The sequence below is a fragment of the Arvicola amphibius genome, chromosome 6, assembly GCF_903992535.2.
Source record: "Arvicola amphibius chromosome 6, mArvAmp1.2, whole genome shotgun sequence".
Taxonomy (NCBI): Eukaryota; Metazoa; Chordata; class Mammalia; order Rodentia; family Cricetidae; genus Arvicola; species Arvicola amphibius.
Genome location: NC_052052.2, coordinates 58363291 through 58384703, shown reverse-complemented (window position 1 = coordinate 58384703; position 21413 = coordinate 58363291). Strand labels below are relative to the sequence as shown.

General features: G+C 41.4%; 1 protein-coding gene across 1 annotated transcript in view; it reads right to left on the bottom strand.

Annotated features, from left to right (window-relative positions):
• Mllt3 (MLLT3 super elongation complex subunit) overlaps window positions 1-21413 on the bottom strand; it is a 267581-nt gene that overhangs the window by 55465 nt on the left and 190703 nt on the right. Inside the window, exon 5 of the mRNA XM_038333768.1 lies at window positions 11277-11987. Within this exon, the coding sequence (XP_038189696.1) occupies window positions 11277-11987 (711 nt within the window). The remainder of the gene's footprint in view (window positions 1-11276; window positions 11988-21413) is intronic.

Sequence of the window (21413 nt, the reverse complement as noted above, 5' to 3'; positions counted from 1 at the left end):
AAGTGCCAACAGCATGCAGATGAAGGTTCTAGGGTCACTCTTCTGTATCTCATGTAAATTACTGAACATGGCCTCCAGCTCTCCTCTGCAAAACTCAAGTGTGAGAGATGTCCTGAAATCTTCTTGCCTGAAAACCTCGTGGCTAAATCACAAGCACTGCAGAGCCGTCTTGTATGGTTTCTAAACTTGACCATAAACCTTCACACAAAAGAACGCATTTCCATCTTTAAAGTTCCTGACAAGAGGAAAGAAACCATGGAGCTCTGAGCAGGCCTAAAGGCCTGATGAGAGCAGACACGGGCGGACACGACACATCTCATTTGGAAGGAAACTATGAAATCCCTGATTTGATTACACAAAGCAAGAACTGTGGGTGGTTTACCTCTAGGTGAGGGGCAAGGGCTGAATGGCAAGTCTCCGAGAGTGTCTCAACAGTGGAGGGAGCAGCAGTTAGCATTCTAGTGTGACTGGATCTTGACTTAAGGGTATGAGGAAACTAGCAATTAGAAACTTATCACAGGGCTGGCAAGATGGCTCAGCAGGTCGAAATGCTCACCACATGCAGGTCTAATCACCTGCATTCGATCCCTATATCCCACAAGCTACCAGGAGGGAACTGACTCCCTAGAGTTAGCCTCTGGCTTCCACAGCACATCAGGGAATGCAGGCACCTACACTCACACCTGTGCATACACCTAACACACACACACACACACACACACACACACACTCACACAAAAGTTTAGGACTCAGCAGGTTAAAACACTTGCTATGAAGTCTGACAGCTTAACTTTAATCCACAGGATCCACATAGTGTGACTAAAAGACCCGATTGCAATCCCAGGAATAAGTATGAGGTTCACTTTTAATTAAATCAATGCTGACAAAACAATGGAGAAGCAGAGGAAAGCTGGAATGTGCGAGCACTTCATAAACTGAGTGTGTCCGGTCACTCTGAGTGGGGTTGGCCGGACTAAATAAAATCAGACCAGTTTCAGAAAGACTCTTCTTTGATTTCCAACAAAAGCATGGGCCAGGAAAATGGAAAACAATTATTTTATAAACACATGCAGGGCTGTGAAGATGGCTATCAGCGAAGTTCTTGCCATACAAGTATGAGGACCGGAGAACATTCCCTAGTACCCCACAATGAAGGCCAGGAATGGCAGCATATCTCCTTAAACCCAGCACTGGGGAGACACAAGCAGGATTCCTGGGGCTCTCTGGCCAGCCAATCTAGCCAAATCGGCAAGCTCCAGATTCAAGGAAAGACCCTGTCTCCAAAAGCAAGGTGGTGCATGGTTGAGGAAGACAACATCAACCTCTGTCTTCCCTGCGTACGCCATACCCAACATACACATGTACACACACACACACACACACACCAAATACATATAGAAACCTTGAAACATGTTGTCATGGATTAGACAACCACCAGGTTTCTGCAGAGTGTCTTGGTCTTTGTCTCATTTTTGCTAGGTTTTCACAGAATACAATCCATAAAATTACCAAGTAGTATGTTTTTGCAAATGACATGTTTTTCCTTGACCTAATTAATACCTAAATGACAGGCTGTATCTATACACTATAATCTCACAAGGTAAGTATTATCACTAAAATCTATATTTTATAGGTCTCCATAAATAAATGGAACCTGTCTGTCTTTTGACCCTCGAAGTATTGTTCTTAGATCACACGCACACCATGGGCATTCTTCCTAAGGTATAGTTAACAGTCAGGCATGGTTACGCTTCAGAACTAGGGTACCCTATCTCCCTTCCTCAGGTACCTCATGTGTACAACTTTAGGTCACGCAGAACAACAGATAGGAGCCTTGCACTGACAGAGCATGAAGAACCTAGTAAGACAGTACACTGATGAACAAGCTCCCTCGCATAGACTCCTCAGTTTTGCTCCTTAGACACGATACAGATGCGTACAAAGCACCAGTGTCTTAGACATCATCTCCATCCTCCCTGCATTCCTTTTCAGATCCAGGTTCTCAGACACTGCAAGCGGCTTCCTCTTTCTCACTGTTTCACCAGAGCGTAGCACCAGCACCAGCTGACCAACGGAAGCCAGAAAGAGGAAAGCTAAATTCCATTTTTTCCCTCAAAAACATTTAGTGAGGCCAGCGAGATGGCTCGGTGATAAAGGTCCTTGCCTCACAAACCTGACAACCTGAATTCACTCCACAGAACCCACTCTCGAGACTGTCCTTTGAATAAGCGCACACACTAATAATAAATTAAAATATAAAGACATTCAGTAAGCGTAGCAGTTCTTTATTTCAGTGAAGACCATATATACTGTCAATACTGGCCATTAATATTTTCTCATATTGTTTCCACTTTCCAAGCTCCACAGATCCCACCCATACCTTCCTCTCACCGAGCCATACTTACTGAAGAGAACATGTTAAATTCTAACCATGTGCCACCTGTAAAGTCTAACATGGCATCGCACAGAGAAGCAACAAAATCATTTGTGTTTTAACGATGATCCAACATCTTCACACAAAAATATTACAATAAAACATGTTCAAGAGAAAATGTTTTCCATAACACAAAACAACGGGAAGGGAGGGGGGATGGGAGCGGAAGAAGGAAGGAAAGCGACAGGAGAAGAAAAAAAAAACCAGAAATGGAACCACAGAAGAAAGTGGACCAGTGGGAAGAGAGGCAAGAGTTGACACTGGAGAGGGATACATGAGCAAAGCATAATGCAGAAAATATACATAAAATGTCATAATTAGGCCCATTGTTTTATATTCATATATATATAAACACAGGGGGAAACTTTATTTAAAACATTAAAAAACAAACAAACAAAACACCTTCAAGGGCTGGAGAGATAGTTGGGTGAGCTGCTTGCTGTACAAGCATGAAGATCTAAGCTGGAAACCCAGTACTCATGTGAAAGACAGCCGGGAAGAAGACATTTACAACCCCAGTGCTGGGGAGGCAGAGACACAAGGATCTCTGGAGCTCACCAGTAAGTGAGTCTCGCTGACTGTCTCAAAAAGAAAGATAGGGGACAAGCAGAGAAAGACAGCTGATGTCAGCCTCCGGCCTGCACTCACCGTGCACACACACATGTGCACACCCCCACCCCACACACAATGACTCAAAGTCCGAGGGTGGTTTGTGGTATCCTAAAACAAATAAAAGACTTTAGAGATGGTAAAGTGTTTGCCTACTAAATGTGAAGCTCTGGCTTTAATACCAACATAGCATGCACTAGCACAGCTGCACCAAAATCTCAGTTCTTGGAAGGTACAGGTAAGAGGATGAGTGGCTCACAGTTACTCTTGGCATTACAGAGCTCAACGCCAGTCCAGGAAAAGGAGGGGGATGATGATGATGGAGGGGTCTCATAATAAAGCAAGGATCTGTGATTCTTAGCATTGCTGTCCCTAGTTAGGGCGTCTTTACTCATCTTCTTGATTGGTTAGGGAAGTACCGACGATTCACTTCTAAGGAAGATGAAGGAATTTGTCTTTTCTATGTTACACACGGTATGTCTTCTTGCTCCAAGCCTCCTCATACACAAACATCCCCATTTGCGGTGTTTTTAGAATTCACAGGCAAAAGTATTGTCTGTAAGCACTTAAGTAACTGCTTTTCCGTTTTCTTCTGCCTAACAGAAGAACCTTTGACATTTTCTGGAGCAGTTCATTGTGCTGTCACCTTTAGTGACCTAAAGAAGCCCCGCAGGGGTGATTTTTCTTTGTGGACCATGACACAGCCTTCAAAGTTTACAGTCATAAATTGTTGCCCACTGAGAACAATTTCTCAAACTTGTTTAAATACTTACATAGCCAGCCAGCGAAGGTAACCACCCTCTCTCCCTATCACCTAACGTCAAGAATGCACAGCCCTTATAAACTTACAAAATAGAAGCCAAAGAGTCCAAAAGGAGCCTCTCAACTGGGGCCGGAGGCGAGGGGGGGGGGCATTTGCTATTTGGTGGCACCTTCTGGGTAGGCTTGATATTGCAGCTAAGCTCTGTGGCACATAAACTCCCAAGCAAATACAAGTGGGGACTATCTGTGAGCAAGGGAATGAGTCAGAAGATGCTTTACAGTGAGCAGCTGTCAGAAGACTCAGCAGCTCCTGCCTCTGCCTCTCTGCTTTGGCCGCCCGACTGAAAGGATCAAGCGTATGTGTGTGCCACCACACAGGGCCAGTTTCCACAACCTTTAAACATGCCAAACTTGGGTCACCTCCAAGCTTCCATCTCCTCATCTACAGAATGACGGCCATTGTGACCCTTAGTTCACAGAATTGTGCTGAGGACTTAGCAAGGCAATTAGTATGGGAATAGCTCAGGACAAGTCCAGCTGTACCTGTGGGACATTGCCTTGGTATGGGACAGCTAATTCTGCAGAGACTATGCTGTATCTAACGATGAGAGAGAGCACAATTACACAGGAAAAATAAAACGTGAAATAGTACCCTGCATAGGTGGGTGATGAAATCCTTTCAAGAAAGATATAGAATGTACTAGAAAGGATGCCAGACCAATGTATGTGAGTGACAATTGCTGGTGACAGCCAACTATATGACAAAGTCATTTGTCTGTTTATAATCTTTGTAACCCAAGGATCTTTAGGAATTACTTAATTTTAAAGCTAGGATATCATACTGAGTTTAACCTGAATTGAAACAAGGAAGTAGTTGTTGTTTTTTTTTTTTTAAGATTGTCTTTATTTTATTTTTTTTTTTAGGGGCTGGAGACATGGCTCAGTGTTGAGAGCGCTTGCTGTTCTTGCAGAGGACCAGCGTTAGACCCCAGCAACCACAGAGCTATTTACTGATGTGTATAACTCCAACTCAGGGCATCCAACACCCTCTTCTGGCCTCAATGGGCAGTGGGTACATGCATGGTGCTCATACATACAAGCAAACAATCATATACATGAAAAATAAAAACTAAAAAAAATCTTAGCTACTTCTTACCCTTATCTGACTTCCTCTTTTTAAAATCGGGTCTACGAATGAATCAGTGACAATGTGGTTGGTTGGAGCATATCATCACCAATCTGATCCCTTCCAACCAGAAAACAAAGAGCCCGTGGAGATGGCAAGTGAGGATGTCCATTCACACCACAACGTTCACTTTCATCCACTTGTTTTAATGAATGCTCTACCCCGAGCTAAATATGCCAAGGGTAATAAAGAACTGTCGCCCCTTCAGGTAATTCCACCTTCAGTTATAAAACACAGAAAATAGGAGCCTAGAATGAGAGGCTTCCCCCCTGGAGCGAGGCAGCCCCTAATGAATGGCCTCTCCAGCTGGAGCTCCCCAAACACAGTCTTTACAGCTCCTGCATGCGCAGGAGTTACAAGTCATTAAAAAGCCACTTTGAAAACACAATAAAGACCTTCTTCTCTGCTGCAATGCCCTTCCTTCCACCACATAAAAACCTAAGGCCAGGCCTTCAGCAGCAGGACATTTACTGCCAGCCCCAGACAGTTTAAGGAGGGCAATGAACAGGGTGGGACACGAGGAAATGAGGTGCAGCAAAAGAAGGGATGTTGATTCTCTGTCTCCCTTTTTCTTTTTCAAAGAAACCCCTGCTACTGTGGTTTGAAGTATTGCCCCCCACCCCGTCCACTGGGGATGGGGGAGGATGTCAGAGGGAGGGGAAGCTGCCATATGCTGAGATTTTGCTTTTCTCCCTCATGATTTCTATCCAAGAGAACACTTTGGTCAGTCAATTCCACAGAAGATATGGCTGAAGTCTTACTCTTACACTGCAACTGGAAAGAGTAAGGTTTTTACCAGAGGTAATGTGTCCATCTTCAAGAAAAGATGATGGAACTGACCACGACCTGTGCACTGTGATTGAATCTCTACAGTGCAAAACAAAAGACATGAAGGCAGAAGATGGGGAAATTATCACTGTAACTAGACCCAATCATAAATAGCCATCTCAAAATCTTATTTACTATTTTTCCTACCTTTCTGCTATGAATACAAACTTTGCCCCCTTCCATAATCAATCACTCTATTCCATAGGCTTCCTTTAAAACACTTACATAAAAAGCAAATGCAAGCAAGAAACTAAGAAATTATAGAAAGTGTGAATTGTTTTTATTATGCATTAAATTTGTGCAGCTTAATAAAAAAATCACAATTATAAATACCTTGTGGATAATGATATACCCAGACTCTCACCTTTGTCGACTACTGTTCATAACAGTCGCCAGCAAGAACAGATGCTTGTCAGTCAGCAAGGCCCAAGTGTCAGCATGCAGCATCAGAAATGAACTCTACACCCGGAATTGCTTGCTGGGTATATCATTATCCACAAGCTCTCAACCTTCCTACTAGTGGGATTCTTTAATACATTTCCTCATGTTGTGGTGACCTCAAATCATAAAATTATTTTCATTGCTATAACTGTTGTTACTGTTATGAATCGTAATGTAAATATTTTTGGAAACAGGTTTGTCAAAGGGGCTGTGACCCAAGGGTTGAGAACCACAGTCTAATATAAGTACCCAAGGTTCCTCAGTGTAAAGTATTCTCAATCCAGTATCCCCTTAGCAAGTTTCTTATATTTGCCTGCTCTCTCTGAGTCAGGACTCTTCTTTCCACTCCCTCCTCCTCCTATCCAAATTCCTCTGCAGGGAAAGTTGTTGATGAACTTTTGTGTGATAAAATTAAGTTTCTTTGAAAATGAAAATTTATCTAAAGAATCACAAACATCCAGAAAGAACGCCTTTGGTTATGTTAATGGAACTCGATGATGAATCATTTCTGGATATGTTCTCTTTTACCCTGGGGGCGGTGGCAGAAGGAAGAGTCCAATGTCCTACCTACTGCATTGCTAGGCGGAATAATCTCTTTGATCACATTTAATACAAAGCTAAAAGATCTTGTGAAATTGTGTCTTAAGTGTGTTTTGTATAAAACCACACTTTGACCTGTATTTTTCCCATGACCATGCCATTGCAGGACTACCCCAAGACAAAATGGCACATGCCAATTATCCCCATCCCCCACCATACAGAGCTACACTTCCGGAAAAGGGAGGGAGCTCTGTGGTCCCTTCTTGAAGACCAGAACATCTCTTTCAGAGCCAAGGTTGTAAAGCTTCTCAGAAGCCAGGTTACAAACAGCAGTAACGAGCGTTTTTTTTTTTTTTTTTTGTTTAGTGTGTTAATGGCTTTACTTGGACTGATTTAATTTTCATAACACTCCCACAGCACAGATCAGAAGAGAACCTCTGAACATTACTGCCCAGAAGCCTGATGGCACCAGGACACAAACACAGGCAATCATCAACAGCTGGCAGGCTGCCTATCACCTGTCTCTTCGTCACCTTCCAACAAATACGAGGCCTCTGGAAAACGTGCAGCAAAACTGTGGGCACTGACCTGGTTTCCCTTTTTCCATATACAAAATACACATGCAAATCTGACCAAAAGGACTTGTACAAATCAACAAGTTAGGTTCCCTAATACTTCTTGATATAACTGATTCTTACATTTTGTTTCTACACACACACATTAGCTAGGGATGATAACTGTAATTCCAGCACTTAGGAAGCCAAGGCAGAAGGATAGTTGTGAGTCTGAGGCCAGCCTGGACTAAACAGTGAGTTCCAGACAAGCCTGGGCCATGGAATGAGAACCTACCTCAAACAAACAAATAAAACAACAACCCCATCTTACTTGGTCATGGAAGAGCTTCTTTAGAATACTGTTCCCCTTAACTTTAAAAGTCTATCCTGAATGAAGACAGGTCTGATAGCACACACCTTTAATTCCAGCACCTGGGAGGCTGAGGCAGGTGGATCTCTGGGCTCAAGGCCAGGCTAGTTCCAGGCTACAGGCAGGGCTACACAGAGAACCGCTATTTCAAACAACAACAAGAAGACTACACTGAGAAAAGATGTCCTTTCAAGACATATCAGACGTATAATTGCTCCCCCCAGCCTTCTGCTGGTTGTTGTTGTATGTGTGCTGTATAAATATAAACATGTACAGATATGTTTGTGGATATATGTGGAAACAAGAGGTCAATGCTGGGTGTCTTCCTCACTCGGCACTTTTTAAATAATTTTTTAAAAATTAAAATATAATTACATCATGTTCTCCTTCCTTTTTTCTACCTCCAATCCCTCCCTTTTACCCCTTGCTCTCTCCTGAAATCATAGCCTCCTTTTCTTTACTTACTTACTATGTTTTACACACACACACACACACACACACACACACACACACACACACCTAAATATATGACTTGCTCAGTTTGTGTTGTTTTCAGGGCTGGCCACTTGATATTTATTGAACAACCAATTAGGCTTTTCCCCGAGGAAGATGATTTCTCCCTCTCTTAGCATTCCTTAGTTGTCTGTAGTTCTTTGTCTATGAGCAGGGCCCCTATGAGATTCTCCCCTTCTATATTTTCAGGTTGATTGGTAGTACACTTTTTCAGATCTTATTCATGCCCCCTGCCCTCAGAGAGGACCTCGTATTGAACCTAGAGCTCACCTCTGGCTACACTGGCTGGTCAGCAAACTCTGAAGATCCATTTGTCTTATACCTCACCTTAGATGGGTGACAGATGTGTCCTGCCACACTTAGAATTTTATATAGGCACTACAGATAAAACCTCAGGTCCTCACGCTGGTGTAGCAGGCCCTTTTAAGATTGACCCTCTCCTTAGACTATTCTGGAGCTTTCTTAACTCTTGAACTCTTCTCACATGTACTTCTTTTCTCATTTCCAGAGTCCATGATCTCTACCTGCTCTATCTAAGCTTACTTCCTATCCCATCCCCACAAATGGACATAATCAAATTTTAAAACTTGAAAGGACCCGGGAAAAACAAGGTCATTGAATCACCCGTACTCAGAGGCCAGCAAGTTCACCCCCCTCCCTGAGACAATGGGAACTACGTTTCTAAAGCTGAGAGTGATCCTGGATGCTCGGGGAAACATTCCAGTTCCTGTCGTGCTGTCCTGATCACAGGTGAGGTGGCAGGAGGGGACAATCTATATGGCTATCTAAACCGCTGGATAAGCTGAAGTCTAGTTCTCTAAGTACCCTTTACTAAGGGCAAAGTCTCCTGAATTCATAACTTAAAGAATTAGACCAACAGCAACAAAATAAAAGTATTGAGTACCAAAAGACGTATAAGGAAAGGCCAATTATTGAGTTTTATACCTAAACAACACTCAGAAGCTTTTAGATGCTTTGTCTGCCATGCTACACACAGCACATGGCAGACATTCCTTTTGTGATCACTGGTCTTACGTCCCCAATAATTCTAAAAAAACATACTCTCCACTGTAAGTAATTAATAGTTCTAAGTCTTGGCTTTCAAAGAGCTTTAAGAGGATCCATTTGGATGAACATACCAAGCTGAATAAGACTTTTTATTAAAAGAAAGGCATGTTTTATAAAACATGCCTAAAGAGGAAAGAACAAGGGATGAATAAAAGAACAGGCAGAAATACCCAAGGAGGAGGAAGCCCACGTGTGACAAACGCACACGAAAGAGCGACAGTGACTTACAACTGCCGTGTGGTCTTGCAACAAATCAACAAACATCCTAGAAAGGGGCCTTTGAAAATTCTGATCACTGAAGAAACACATTCTTTCTAAAGTAGAATCTCCATAAACCATCACTTACTCATACTAATGACAATGCATTCTGGTTCTTCAAACGCTGGTGATGACACGCTAAGTTGATCTCATAGTTTACCAGTGACTCACAGCCCAACTCAGAGCCTTCTTTCTAGAAAAGTCATAACATTTCAGAACACAGAGAGAGTTGCCAAACTCGAATCTTGACAGATTAATCACACGCTGAGAGCATTTCAGGATGATCTGAAACAAACACTAAATACACATAAAAGTAGTAACTGCATTACGAATAAGTCTCAAGCTAAGGGGGAGGTTCGGAGCAAACAAGGATAAAAAATACTTGGGTGAGCGGAATAACTCCTTGCATTCTTTTTCATTTCACAAGCTGTAAGTCTTTAATCTTTCCCTAGCGCTGAACAAATCACTCAGTCTGCAGCATTCTGAGTGACACGAGCTTCTAATCTGATCTTTGATAAGAAGTTTGGATCAGCCCTACAGAATACGAGGAGGAGGTATCTCTGGACCAGTGAGAACTGGAACTGGCACCCTGTCCTGATTCTAGCTGGCTTGTGATATAAAACAGTGCAAACCCAAGTCAGGTGGGAAAGGCCTCCTACCCTTCACTGGTATTTAAGGAAGGGACATCCACAGTAAACATCACAGGACAGAAAGAAGGTGTTGTAAAGCAGTCAGTGACCCTTCTTGACCTTGACCTGGCATACTGACAGCCAAGGAAGGAAGGATGCCAGGGAGAGGAAGGAGCCTTATAGCAGGTGATACTTAGTCTTGAAAACAGAATCCAGTGCCTTCCAACAGTGCTATCACTAGATGCGCAAGATTTCTTATGCGGGTAAGAGGCTAAAACAGATAACTACAAAATCCCTGCCGGCCAACCCGGCAAATCTGTAATTATAAGCTCACATCACAATATCAAACAACTGGGGTATTAGATGGTGAGATGCCTTCTCAGGCATCCAGAAGATAATCCTGCCCACAGGCAAACACGCAGCAGACTATCCATTCCCTCTTTCCCAGTCAGGGGCTGCCCCATGAAGAAAAAGACAGCTTGATTTTCAAACTGAAAACAGTTTTACAGGTACATATGGATATAAAAATTTCAGTATGCATAGTATGCAGGTACAACAAAGCTTCCTTTAACTCTGTTAAAAATACAAGCACTAGGGCCAGGATCTGGCTTAGGAGGAGAGTGCTTGGTAGTCAGGCAAGGCCTTGGTTCAGTCGCTAGTACCACACAGAAAAAACGCAAACTGAAACCAATTCTCCATTTAATTTTTTTTTCTCTTTGAACTTGTTTTTCCATTCCCTTCAAGCTTGAATGCTTGAACACAGTTTAAGTCAGCAACCAGTACAGAGCACAACAACAAAGCTTGCAAGGGCAGTGAACCTTTATGCTGCCGTTCGCATAACCTTTAATGCATTGTGGAATATATCTTTCCTTAACAACTTCAATTATAGTCTAAAAACCTCCACGGATTCCTCAAGGATTGCATTCCCTTCTTCCCATTAGTTAAGGAAATTCACTTTCAGGCTACACCCCTTCCTCTTTTCTGGAGAGACAGCGTCCATGTTCTCTCATTTTATACCATGAAGCTCTCTGAAATAGAACCCAAGACTTGCTGAAGGGAAGGAGGGGGGCCCATGGCTACTCACGTCAGATTTTGAGGACATATTCTCCTCCACGTCTGAGTCGTTGGGATCCACAATATCGTCAAAGGGCGGCAATGTTGACCTCTTCTTCTCTGACGTCTCACTCTCAACTTTGACCTTCCCCATCTTGACATGAGATTTATCTTTTATCTGTTTTTTGTCAGCAGAACAAGTGAGTATCAGTGGTGGCGCACTAGAAAAGCTTTTAAATAAAGCCTCCGAACTGCTCTTTTTCCTCTTTTTGGCTGAGAGTTCTTCAGAATCAGAAATGGGGGGCCTTTTACTGGGAGCCTTCTTATCCTGCTGTCCACTGGTGATGGTGAGTAAGTTACTGTCTGCTTTTGGCTCTTTTGACATGGGTTTAGGTTCCTTGAAGGCCATCTTAGGAACTATTTTTTCTTCTTTCAGTGGTTTGTTTTCTTTGGGTTTCTTGGAGGAGTCTTTGGAAGATTTGTTGTGATCCCTGGAAGGTTCTTTGAAGGCACTTTTATGTTCTCTGGAGTCTTTAGAAGGTTTTTCCTTGTGCTCCTTCATTAATTTGTGAGGCTTTGAAAAACTGGTACTACTGCTGCTGCTGCTGCTGCTACTACTGCTGCTGCTGCTGCTGCTGCTGCTACTGCTGCTGCTGCTGCTGCTACTGCTGCTGCTGCTGCTGCTGCTGCTACTACTGCTGCTGCTGCTGCTGCTGCTGGTATGAATGCTCCTGTTAGGGTCCTGCAAAAAGGAGAAGAGAATCAAACTCTCAAAACAAAATAGTAATGAAGAGTCTAAAGCGGTGGTTCTCAATCTTCCCAATGCTGCGACTCTTGAATACAGTTCCTCATGTTGTGGTGATCCCCAACCATAAAATTATTTTAATGCTACTACACAACTGTAATTTTGCTACTGTTATGAATCATAACGCAAATATCTTATATGCACGTTATCTGATATTTAATCTCCAAAGGGGTCTCGACCCATAGACCCTTGGTCTAGAGTCAACTTCTGTGAACTCCAGCTATACAAAATATCTGTCTTTTGCTTTTAATCCATCCCTAAAATACCCAATATTTTAACTGCAGTTTAACAGGTAGGAATAATACTTGTGAGAAACATATATAAGAGAGTTATTATGATCAGAGAATTTCATAGGACAAGCTATCTCTTGAACCATGGAAAGATAAATTTAAAAGTTTTATAATGAACAAATGGTAACAATGCGCTTGTCCTAGAAGGGACAAAAGTGAGTAGCAAATGGCCCCACTAATAAGTTACAGCATACCTATCTATGGTTGATGGGTACGGAAAGCACCACCTATAAAGTATGTAACAACTAAAAGAAGGGGTTCTCCTGAGAGCATCCTAATTCTAAAGAAACCAACAGATGAACAAGTAGCAGAAGCAGGCTAATACTATTAGAAACAGAAGAACAGGCAGCATTAATTGATCAGAATGAAAACTCAAAGAAGGAGCAACACAGACTGCATTTGAATAGCAGCGCCTAGGTACAGCACAAGATTGAGACAAAAGCAGAAAAACAGTCAAGGTAACACAATGAAGCCAGGTTACATGAAATCCTAAACACCTATGCCAACCATAAAGTCACAAAAAGAAAGAATTCTTAATGTAGGCTAAAAGTTTTTTAGTCAAATTTTTTATCAATTGAAGAATATCTTTCTCTCACTAAGGACAAGAGGGGAAAAGAAGAAAGCAAGTGAACACATCAAAGACAAAGAACAGATCAAATGGACAGGATAGTAGGCAATTACTGTTGAATAATCCTAAGAAGGAGGTAACTATTCATATTTTATTTTAAATGTGACTAAATTTCTTACTCATCACAATACCTCAAAACATATAATCTGAGCTGGAAAGATGGTTCTGAAGTTAGGAGTACTAGCTGTTCTTCCAGAGGACCTGGGTTCAATTCCCAGCATCCACAAGGTGGCCCACAACCTCCAGTCCCAGAAGATCAGATGCCCTCTTCTGGCCTCCACAGACAGTGCATGCACTTGGCACAAAGTCATACACATACAGGTAAAACACTCCAACACACACAATAAGTAAATTTTAAAATAGATACACCCCAACACACACATATCTACATAAAATCTCTACATAATCTATTTAGGAACAAAATCTAAGTCTATACTTACCAAATTTGTGAATCTTTACTATTAATAGCAAAAATAAGAAACAATAGGAGATTCTGGGCATGCAAAAATCCACATCAATATTAAAGGAATAGTTCTTTCATGCTCCCTTCAACATCCTAATGGAACCAAAGATAAATTCCATTCAGATTCTCCATCTTCAGGTTCATTCTCCCTCACGTCTAATGCACTCACTTAAGCCCAGCACTGTATAACCCATCTGATACACCTTAACCGTCTGGCACGACACAACAAAGAGGATGCATGCAGGGCTTCTCGGCAAACGGAGCAATCTCCTACTTACTGCATCCACAGGAGGGGAATTGTGGGAATCTATGTTCAGTGATACACATCAGAAAGTGATACCCTACGTGAAAGATCACTGTTCTATGCCAGTGGGAATATGTATTTCTGTTTCCTAGAAAAATCATCTGCCCTCTATGTATAGCAAATATAACTCAAATTATTCCTTTTCTGAAAAGAGCATTTGGTTTCAAAATCACAAAATGGATAGAGTTACCAAGCAAAGACTTGTTTTCATGCTTTGAAGTGGCTAGGTAGCTCTTTACAAAGCATTTTAATCTGAGACTTTAAAACATGCTACTAAATATAGCACATTCATATTACTGAAACTACATTATTTAATAAATTCTATTACAGAACATTTCCTGGCATGTTCAGCAATACTATGAATAATTAAAATAACATATAATGGACAAACTAAATTAAGGAAGAGCGTTTCAAATCTAATATCCTTGAGATTTTTTAATTGGTTTGTTGACTCACTGAATTTTGGCAATTTGAAATCAGTTTGCTAATTATGTCTACACCCAAGCATTGCTACTAAACATTTGATCGATATGGAGTATTACACATATTTTAATAAATAACTTCCTACACGATCAACATACTTCTAATGTTACACATTAAAAACCAATAAACATCAGGAAGTGGGAGACTTCTACAGTGAAACTTAAATTATTAATAATATCTGTAGAATAAACAGGAATTCTTAATAAAGTACACAGTGGTGGGTCAGAGAGTTGGCTCAGCAGGCAAAGGTGCTTGCTGTCAAGCCTAATAACCTGCATTTGTTCCCCACGACCAGCATGGTGGAAAGACAAAAGCATACACATACCAGCTGTCCTCTGACCTCCACAGGTGGCACACATGTTTATATGCACACATGCATGCACATGTGAGCACATACACACAAATAAATGTCATTCAAATTTATAAACAAAGCATTCAGTGATACTAGATACAAGTTTTTATGTTACAGATAGTTTATGTTTCTGTCTTAACCACATGAGTGTATATGTAAGAAACCCAGAAATGTATTTTTTATAACATGAGCTATTTAGTGCTCTCTTTATCTACTCACACAAGGTCCACTATCCTCCCTTTATCATTATCATCACCTCACAATGCTTTCTTGGGTGTGGCAGCAAAAGTCAGTAATCTCCACTCAGGAGGAAGGGACAGACACATCTCTGAGAGTTCAGAGCCAGCCTAGTCTTTACCCACACTGCAAGTTCAAGGCCAGCCAGGGTTGCATAGTGAAACCCTGTTTGGAAAACAATCAAATAAAGACTGGAAAGGTGGCTCTGTGTTTAAGAGCAGTAGCAGCTCCTGAAGAAGACTAGAGATTGATACCCAGCACCCACGTGACAGCTCACAAGCATGCATAACTCCAGTTCTTTGGTACCTTACACCCTGCATGTTCATGGTGTGCATTCATATATGCCTTCAAAACACTCAAACACATAAAATAGGTAAATCTAAAAAATTAAATCAAATAATCATTTCTAAAAGCTTTCTTTGAGCAAAAGTCAAATATCAGACAAATACTTTCCATAAGAACGTCCATGGCAAACTTCAGAAAATAACAAAAGTATAGAGGGTGGTTTCTGTCACATGCAGAGGGGCATTTCCTTTAGCTGGGGCTGGTGGTAAATGACAGCTTAAATACATGCCACCAGACTCTACACTCTTATACATAAAAAGTGGGAGCTTAGACACATATGCATTCAACTGCCACTGAGACAGAATAAAAGCTGATCTAACTCATATATATTGAATCTAGTCAGTGGGTTTTTAAAGAACTGTTTCTAAACCATTAACCTCAACATTAAATGCTACTGAAGAGCGCCGACTAATTACCATTCTATGTGAAGCTTACACGTGCTGCATAATTCAAATCTCTTTGCCTAAAGATGAATCGGAGCAACTGAATATCGAGTAATGCACAGGGAAGGCATGTGCATAATTCAAATCTCAAATATGAAAAGCAAATGACTATTTAAACATAAACATACATGCACAAACTTTGCAACCTGTAATGCTGAGGCATACAACTTTCATCCATGCAATTTTATTGAATGCTTCTTTGTCTTCCTTCTCTGGAGCAGAATGGTCTCTTTAGTGTCTAATTCTGTCTAATTGGACTTGTCCATAACTCTAGCAGATAGCCGAAGGAAAAGAGAGGCTGTAGGAGCTGAACGTTCTAATTATGTGTGGCTTTCAAGTTCCTTGTCTCCGCTGTGCTGATAGCTCATGTTGATGCTTCACCTTCTGTTTCCTCCCTCTAGCTCCCTTCTGTCTTGTTCTAACTGCTCTGCTACATTGTGGAAGATTTTCAAATTAATGGAACTTGAATTAGACAAATTAATGATCATCAAATTTTTACTAGCAAAACCAATAAAATTTTCTGAATGGGTTTATTTGTCCAAACATTTAGCCAGGATAATTCCTGCAACCGGCAGTGTGTACTTCAAGAGGTTGTGTATAGGAATGGATAATATAAACTGTGATATTAAAAATAAGCTTCCAAATAGATCACAAATAATGATGAGGATACCATTTGAGAATATGAATAAAATATAAAAATTGAGGATCCTGTAGAGGAGGGGAAAGGGGCCTAGAACTTGGTCTACTTCCTTATTTTGATTTAAAATGCAGCCAACTCAACTCAATCCTCCCTTATTGAGCCAGTCAATTCTAGAGACAGAAGGCAGATGACCTGGTCATGGGTTCGTGGGACTCTTGTGAGAACGGGCTAGTACAGGATCTCGTTGGCTCCAAATTAGGACCATAGGAGTTCATCATTCAAATAACTGCACAGCCCCAGAGTATCCCATAGGATGGGGAATCCACTCTACTCCTGAAGCTACAAAATGCAAGGAGACAAAAAGGAAAGCAAAGACATGTATAACTATATAGAGAAGAAACTAAACATGTGGCTGGTGCACTGGGGGCTGAAGAGCGCTAACTTTTCATCACTTACATGAGCCCCAGTGCATACAGAAGAAGTAGGGAAGACCTAATAGACTTCTGGAGAAGACTTATGAAGTATTATTGGCATTAAAACATGATTAAATTAAAGAGAATAAAGTGTAATAAAATAGTAATTTCTAATTTTTTTTAAGTTCGGTGAAAACTAAAAATTAAAATTATCAAGCTAGATAATTCACTAGGGCAAGGGGAGAAAGACAGCAATCAGTGGCAGGAAGGGGTCAGAAGAAACCACAGAGTTAAGACACAGAAGTGAATGATGGGAAATGAGAGGACTCAAGAATAGAGGAAGGCAACCTAGCAAGGCACAGTTCTAAAAAGAGTCTAAAGGACAAAACGGGCTGGGGGCGGAGATTGTGAAAATGGTGTGAAAAAATGTCTAAGAACTAAAGGAAAGAGTGAACTGTCAGCCAGCAGGGTTTTCCAGCACCCAGGGGAAACTAGTGATAAAAGACACATACCCACACGTGTTAGCCAAAGTTCCAAAACATCAAGGGTTTGGACTGGAGAAAGCTGAGTGGTTAGCAGGCTGGAACGTCCTTTCACAAGACCTGAGTTGGATTCCCAATATCCACACCAGGTGGCTCACACTACCTTTTAATTCCAGGAGACCTGAAGCCTCCATAGCCTTTTGCACTCACATGCATTGATGGAGGAGTGTCTATGTGTTACTTTTATTAATAAAAAAAAACTGCCTTGGCCCTTTAAGAGAACAGAAAATTAGGTAGGCGGAGTAGACAGAATGAAATGTTGGGTAAAAGGCAGTGAGACAGACACTTCAGGCAGTCGCCATAGTGAGTCGCCATGCCTCTCCTCTCCGAGATGGACACAGGTTAAGATCTCTCCTGGTAAGCGACCACCTCGTGGTGCTACACGGATTACTAAATATGGGTTAATTAGCCAATAAGAGGCTGAAACTATGGGCCAGGCAGTGTTTTTTAAAAAATACAGTTTCCGTGTAATTATTTTGGGTAAAGCTAGCCGGGTGGCGGGACGCAGCCCGCTGCTCCATCAACAATGCATACAGGCATACAGAATATTAAAAAACATATTAGAAAAATCTTAATAATTAAGGAACTGACCAATTACCAAAGATAATTAGTTACTTCAAAGTAGAAAGAATCTACTGAAATTAGAATTCTCACTTGTAACACAGAGATCTAATACACCGGCCGTAAAAGCCTGTGGGAGAAAAAAAGAAAGAAACAACAGTATCCACCCCTGTCAATCTTAACTTGTACTGAAGTGTAAGTACATTACACTTTCCCCTAGACATACTTACCTGTGATACAGTTAGTTTATAAATTATCTACAGTAGAGAACAGTAACCATTAATTATAAGATTGTAGTAGATACTAAAATAAAATTTGTATTAATTTCTGGACATTTCCATCTCATAGTTTTGTACCTTGGTTCTATGCAGGGAACTAACACCACAGAGAGTAGAATTGTGGCTAATAGGAGACAGTTATATAACTCAAACATAACACACAGGCAGTGTCAAAGAAGAATCTGCCAATGTGTAATGATTTAAAGAACACACTGTCCATGCCCCATTACGGCAAGACATTCTAGTCAAAAAGCCGCATCAGAGAACAGGTCCTCTACACAGTGAAGACGGCAAAAGGCAAACACAGAGAAGGTAATGTGCCTTGCAGTCTACACAGAACTAAATCTAAATAGACAACAAACTGTATGAATACATGGGTTCTTGACCCAGAAGAGGTAGAGCAGAAACCCAGACCTACAGAAGCACATTATCCACACAGAAACGTCTGAATGGCAGGGAGTGACGGGATGGAAAAGAAAGTAAACTTTCTCATTGTAAAGTGTAAGAAAATTTTATATGAAAGTTTTATGGTGATATTTAAGATATTCATCAGTCTGATTACAGGGCAAGGTCAGTTCGGGCCCCCTCTCCTCTATTGCTTAAGGTCTTAGCCGGGGTCATCCTTGTAGATTCCTGGGAATTTCTCTAGAGCCAGGTTTCTTGCTAACCCCATAATGGCTCCCTCAATCAAGATATCTTTTTCCTTGTTCGCATCTCTGTCCTTCCTACATCTTGACTATCCCATTCCCTCAAGGTCTCCTTCCTCGTCCCCTTCTCACCTCCTCTTGTCCTTCCACCCTCCCTTGTCCCCCTAACACCCAGGCTCCCTATTTTGTCAGCAATCTTGTCTATTTTGACTTTTGAGGTGGATCTATATATGTTTTTCTTAGGGTTCACCTTATTACTTAGCTTCTCTAGGATCATTAACTATAGACTCAATATCCTTTATTTATAGCTAGTATCCACTTATAAATGAGTACATACCATGTTCATCTTTTTGGGTCTGGGTTACCTCACTCAGGATGGTGTTTTCTAGTTCCATCCATTTACATGCAAAATTCAAGATGTCATTGTTTTTTATTGTTGAGTAGTACTCTAATGTGTAAATGTGCCATATTTTCTTTATCCATTCTTTGGTTGAGGGGCATCTAGGTTGTTTTCAGGTTCTGGCTATTACAAATAATGTTGCTATGAACATAGCTGAGCATATGTCTTTGTAGTATGATTGAGCATCTTTTGGGTATGTGCCCAAGAGTAGTATTGCTGGATCGTGAGGCAGGTTGATTCCCAGCCTGCATCGAAACACTGGACTGAGCTCCCAAGGTCCAGTTGAAGAGTGGGAGGAGTGAGAATATGTGCAAAATGGTCAAGTCCATGATGGGTTCACCCACTGACATAGTTTACCTGAGCTAAATGGAGCTCACCAACTCCAGTCAGACTCAGAAGGAACGAGCATAAGATGAAACTTGTCCCTCTGAATGTGGGTGACAGTTGCATGGCTGGGGCAGACTGAGGAGCCACTGGCAGTGGCACCAGGATTTATCCCTACTGCTTGTACCTATTCTCTTTGGATGGACACCTTGCTCAGCCTAGATATAGTAGGGAGGGCACTGGAACTTCCCCAAAGCAATGTGCCTTACCCTCTCTGAGGAGTGGATGGGGGTGAGATGGGAGGTAAGTGGAGGGAATGGGAGGAGGGGAGGGAGTGGGAACTTGGATTGGGTATGTATAATGAAAAAAGATGGTTTGTTTCTTCTTTAAAAAATAAATAAATACAAAAAAACTTTATAATAAGGAATTGGAAGAAACCATTGTCAATAATGACAGGGGAATAACAGAAAGTGGGAACTGGTTATCAGTTTAAAATATAAGCAGAATTAAGGAAAAATATTAGCAAGTATAAACAATGCACAAAGAGTCTCTTGGAATCAAAACCAAAGTGCTGAATTACCTCTCCCACTGACATGGTGCTAGACAGGAACTAAGGTCACACAAAGTCTGTGAGAAACCCTTTACATCACTTGATTGCAAAGAAAGATAAAAGCAACTGGATGAGCCATAAAATATCAGCTCAGCACACCTAAAAGAAAGCACCAGGCTATGTTAATGTCAGGCAATGTGGAACTCAGTATGGTGAAGTAGAAAATATGTTAACAGCTAGTGGGACTTTAAAATAATGAAACTAATTTAAACATTGAGACTAACAAGAGCCAACAAGGTTCAAAATTTAGCATTTACCAGTGGGTGGGAGGGGGCCTAAAAGAACATGCTAGACATGGAAGAGAGAAGCATTTAAGAATAGCAACTGGAGTTTTTCCTTCAGCCACAATCTGAGTGGCCAAAGTAAAAAAGAACATGAAAGGTAGGCTATTATGAGGAGTGCTGGCTTTGACGTTTTAATAGTGATCTAATATTCAAGTTTAAACTCAACCCAGAAAGTTAGGGAGAACTCTACTAAATATCATGGAAAACAAATAAATTCAGGCAGCCAGCCATTTATAAATTGGACCAGGAAAGACAGCAGGCAGCAGTGCATTATGCCTAAAACCCCTCATTTTGTCTGCATCTGTAAAATACCCCACCAGTACAGACATCTACGTCTATAGAAACAGAGACGTCAGAACTGCATGAATGGTGCAAGGGCTGCAGTCGTCCAATTGGTTATGTGAAATGAGCATGTAACATCCAAGAGGATGCTGACTGTTCAGAGAGAGAGAATCTGGCCCTGATAACAGATTTCCCTCAGCCACCTGGACTGTTCGGCCACTTCTTTATTAGAACAGCCCGACTTTATGAATAACCACAAAGAATGTCTCTATGTGGAAAGCAAAGGGATGAGGAATCTAAAGTCTCCACCCATCCAAACTACTCACTTTAGGAAGGACAAATAATGGTGGTAATGTGGTATAGAGGTTGGAGTGGGCAGAGGCAAGGAAAGAAAGTCACTCAGAGGACTATGTTATGGGGATGTGCCCTGGGGGTGGCAACGGTGACAGGTCACTGAAGAGATGCTTACTAGGCCAGCCTCGTGGAAATGGGGAAACTGAGACACAGGCACAAACATACCCAAAAATATACACTTATATGCCCATACACAAATGCACACAAAATTAGTGGTAGAACTAAAATTTAAGTCCAAGCTGCCTGACTCCAGTACCTGTAGTCTTTGCTGTATTTCTGTGGATTTCTACATTAACTCTGTCGATTTAAAAAAAAAAACCTGTCAGCCTTGACAATATAGCCTGAGCAAGAAATGAAAGAACAAGAATAACAGGGCAAGAGTTCAATGAGGAAAAGGACAGGAACTGTAGTCTCGTCAGGAACATATCAACGAAGTTCCATTTACTTGCAGTAGGTGGGGGCACACTGTGGTGGCTTTGTTTG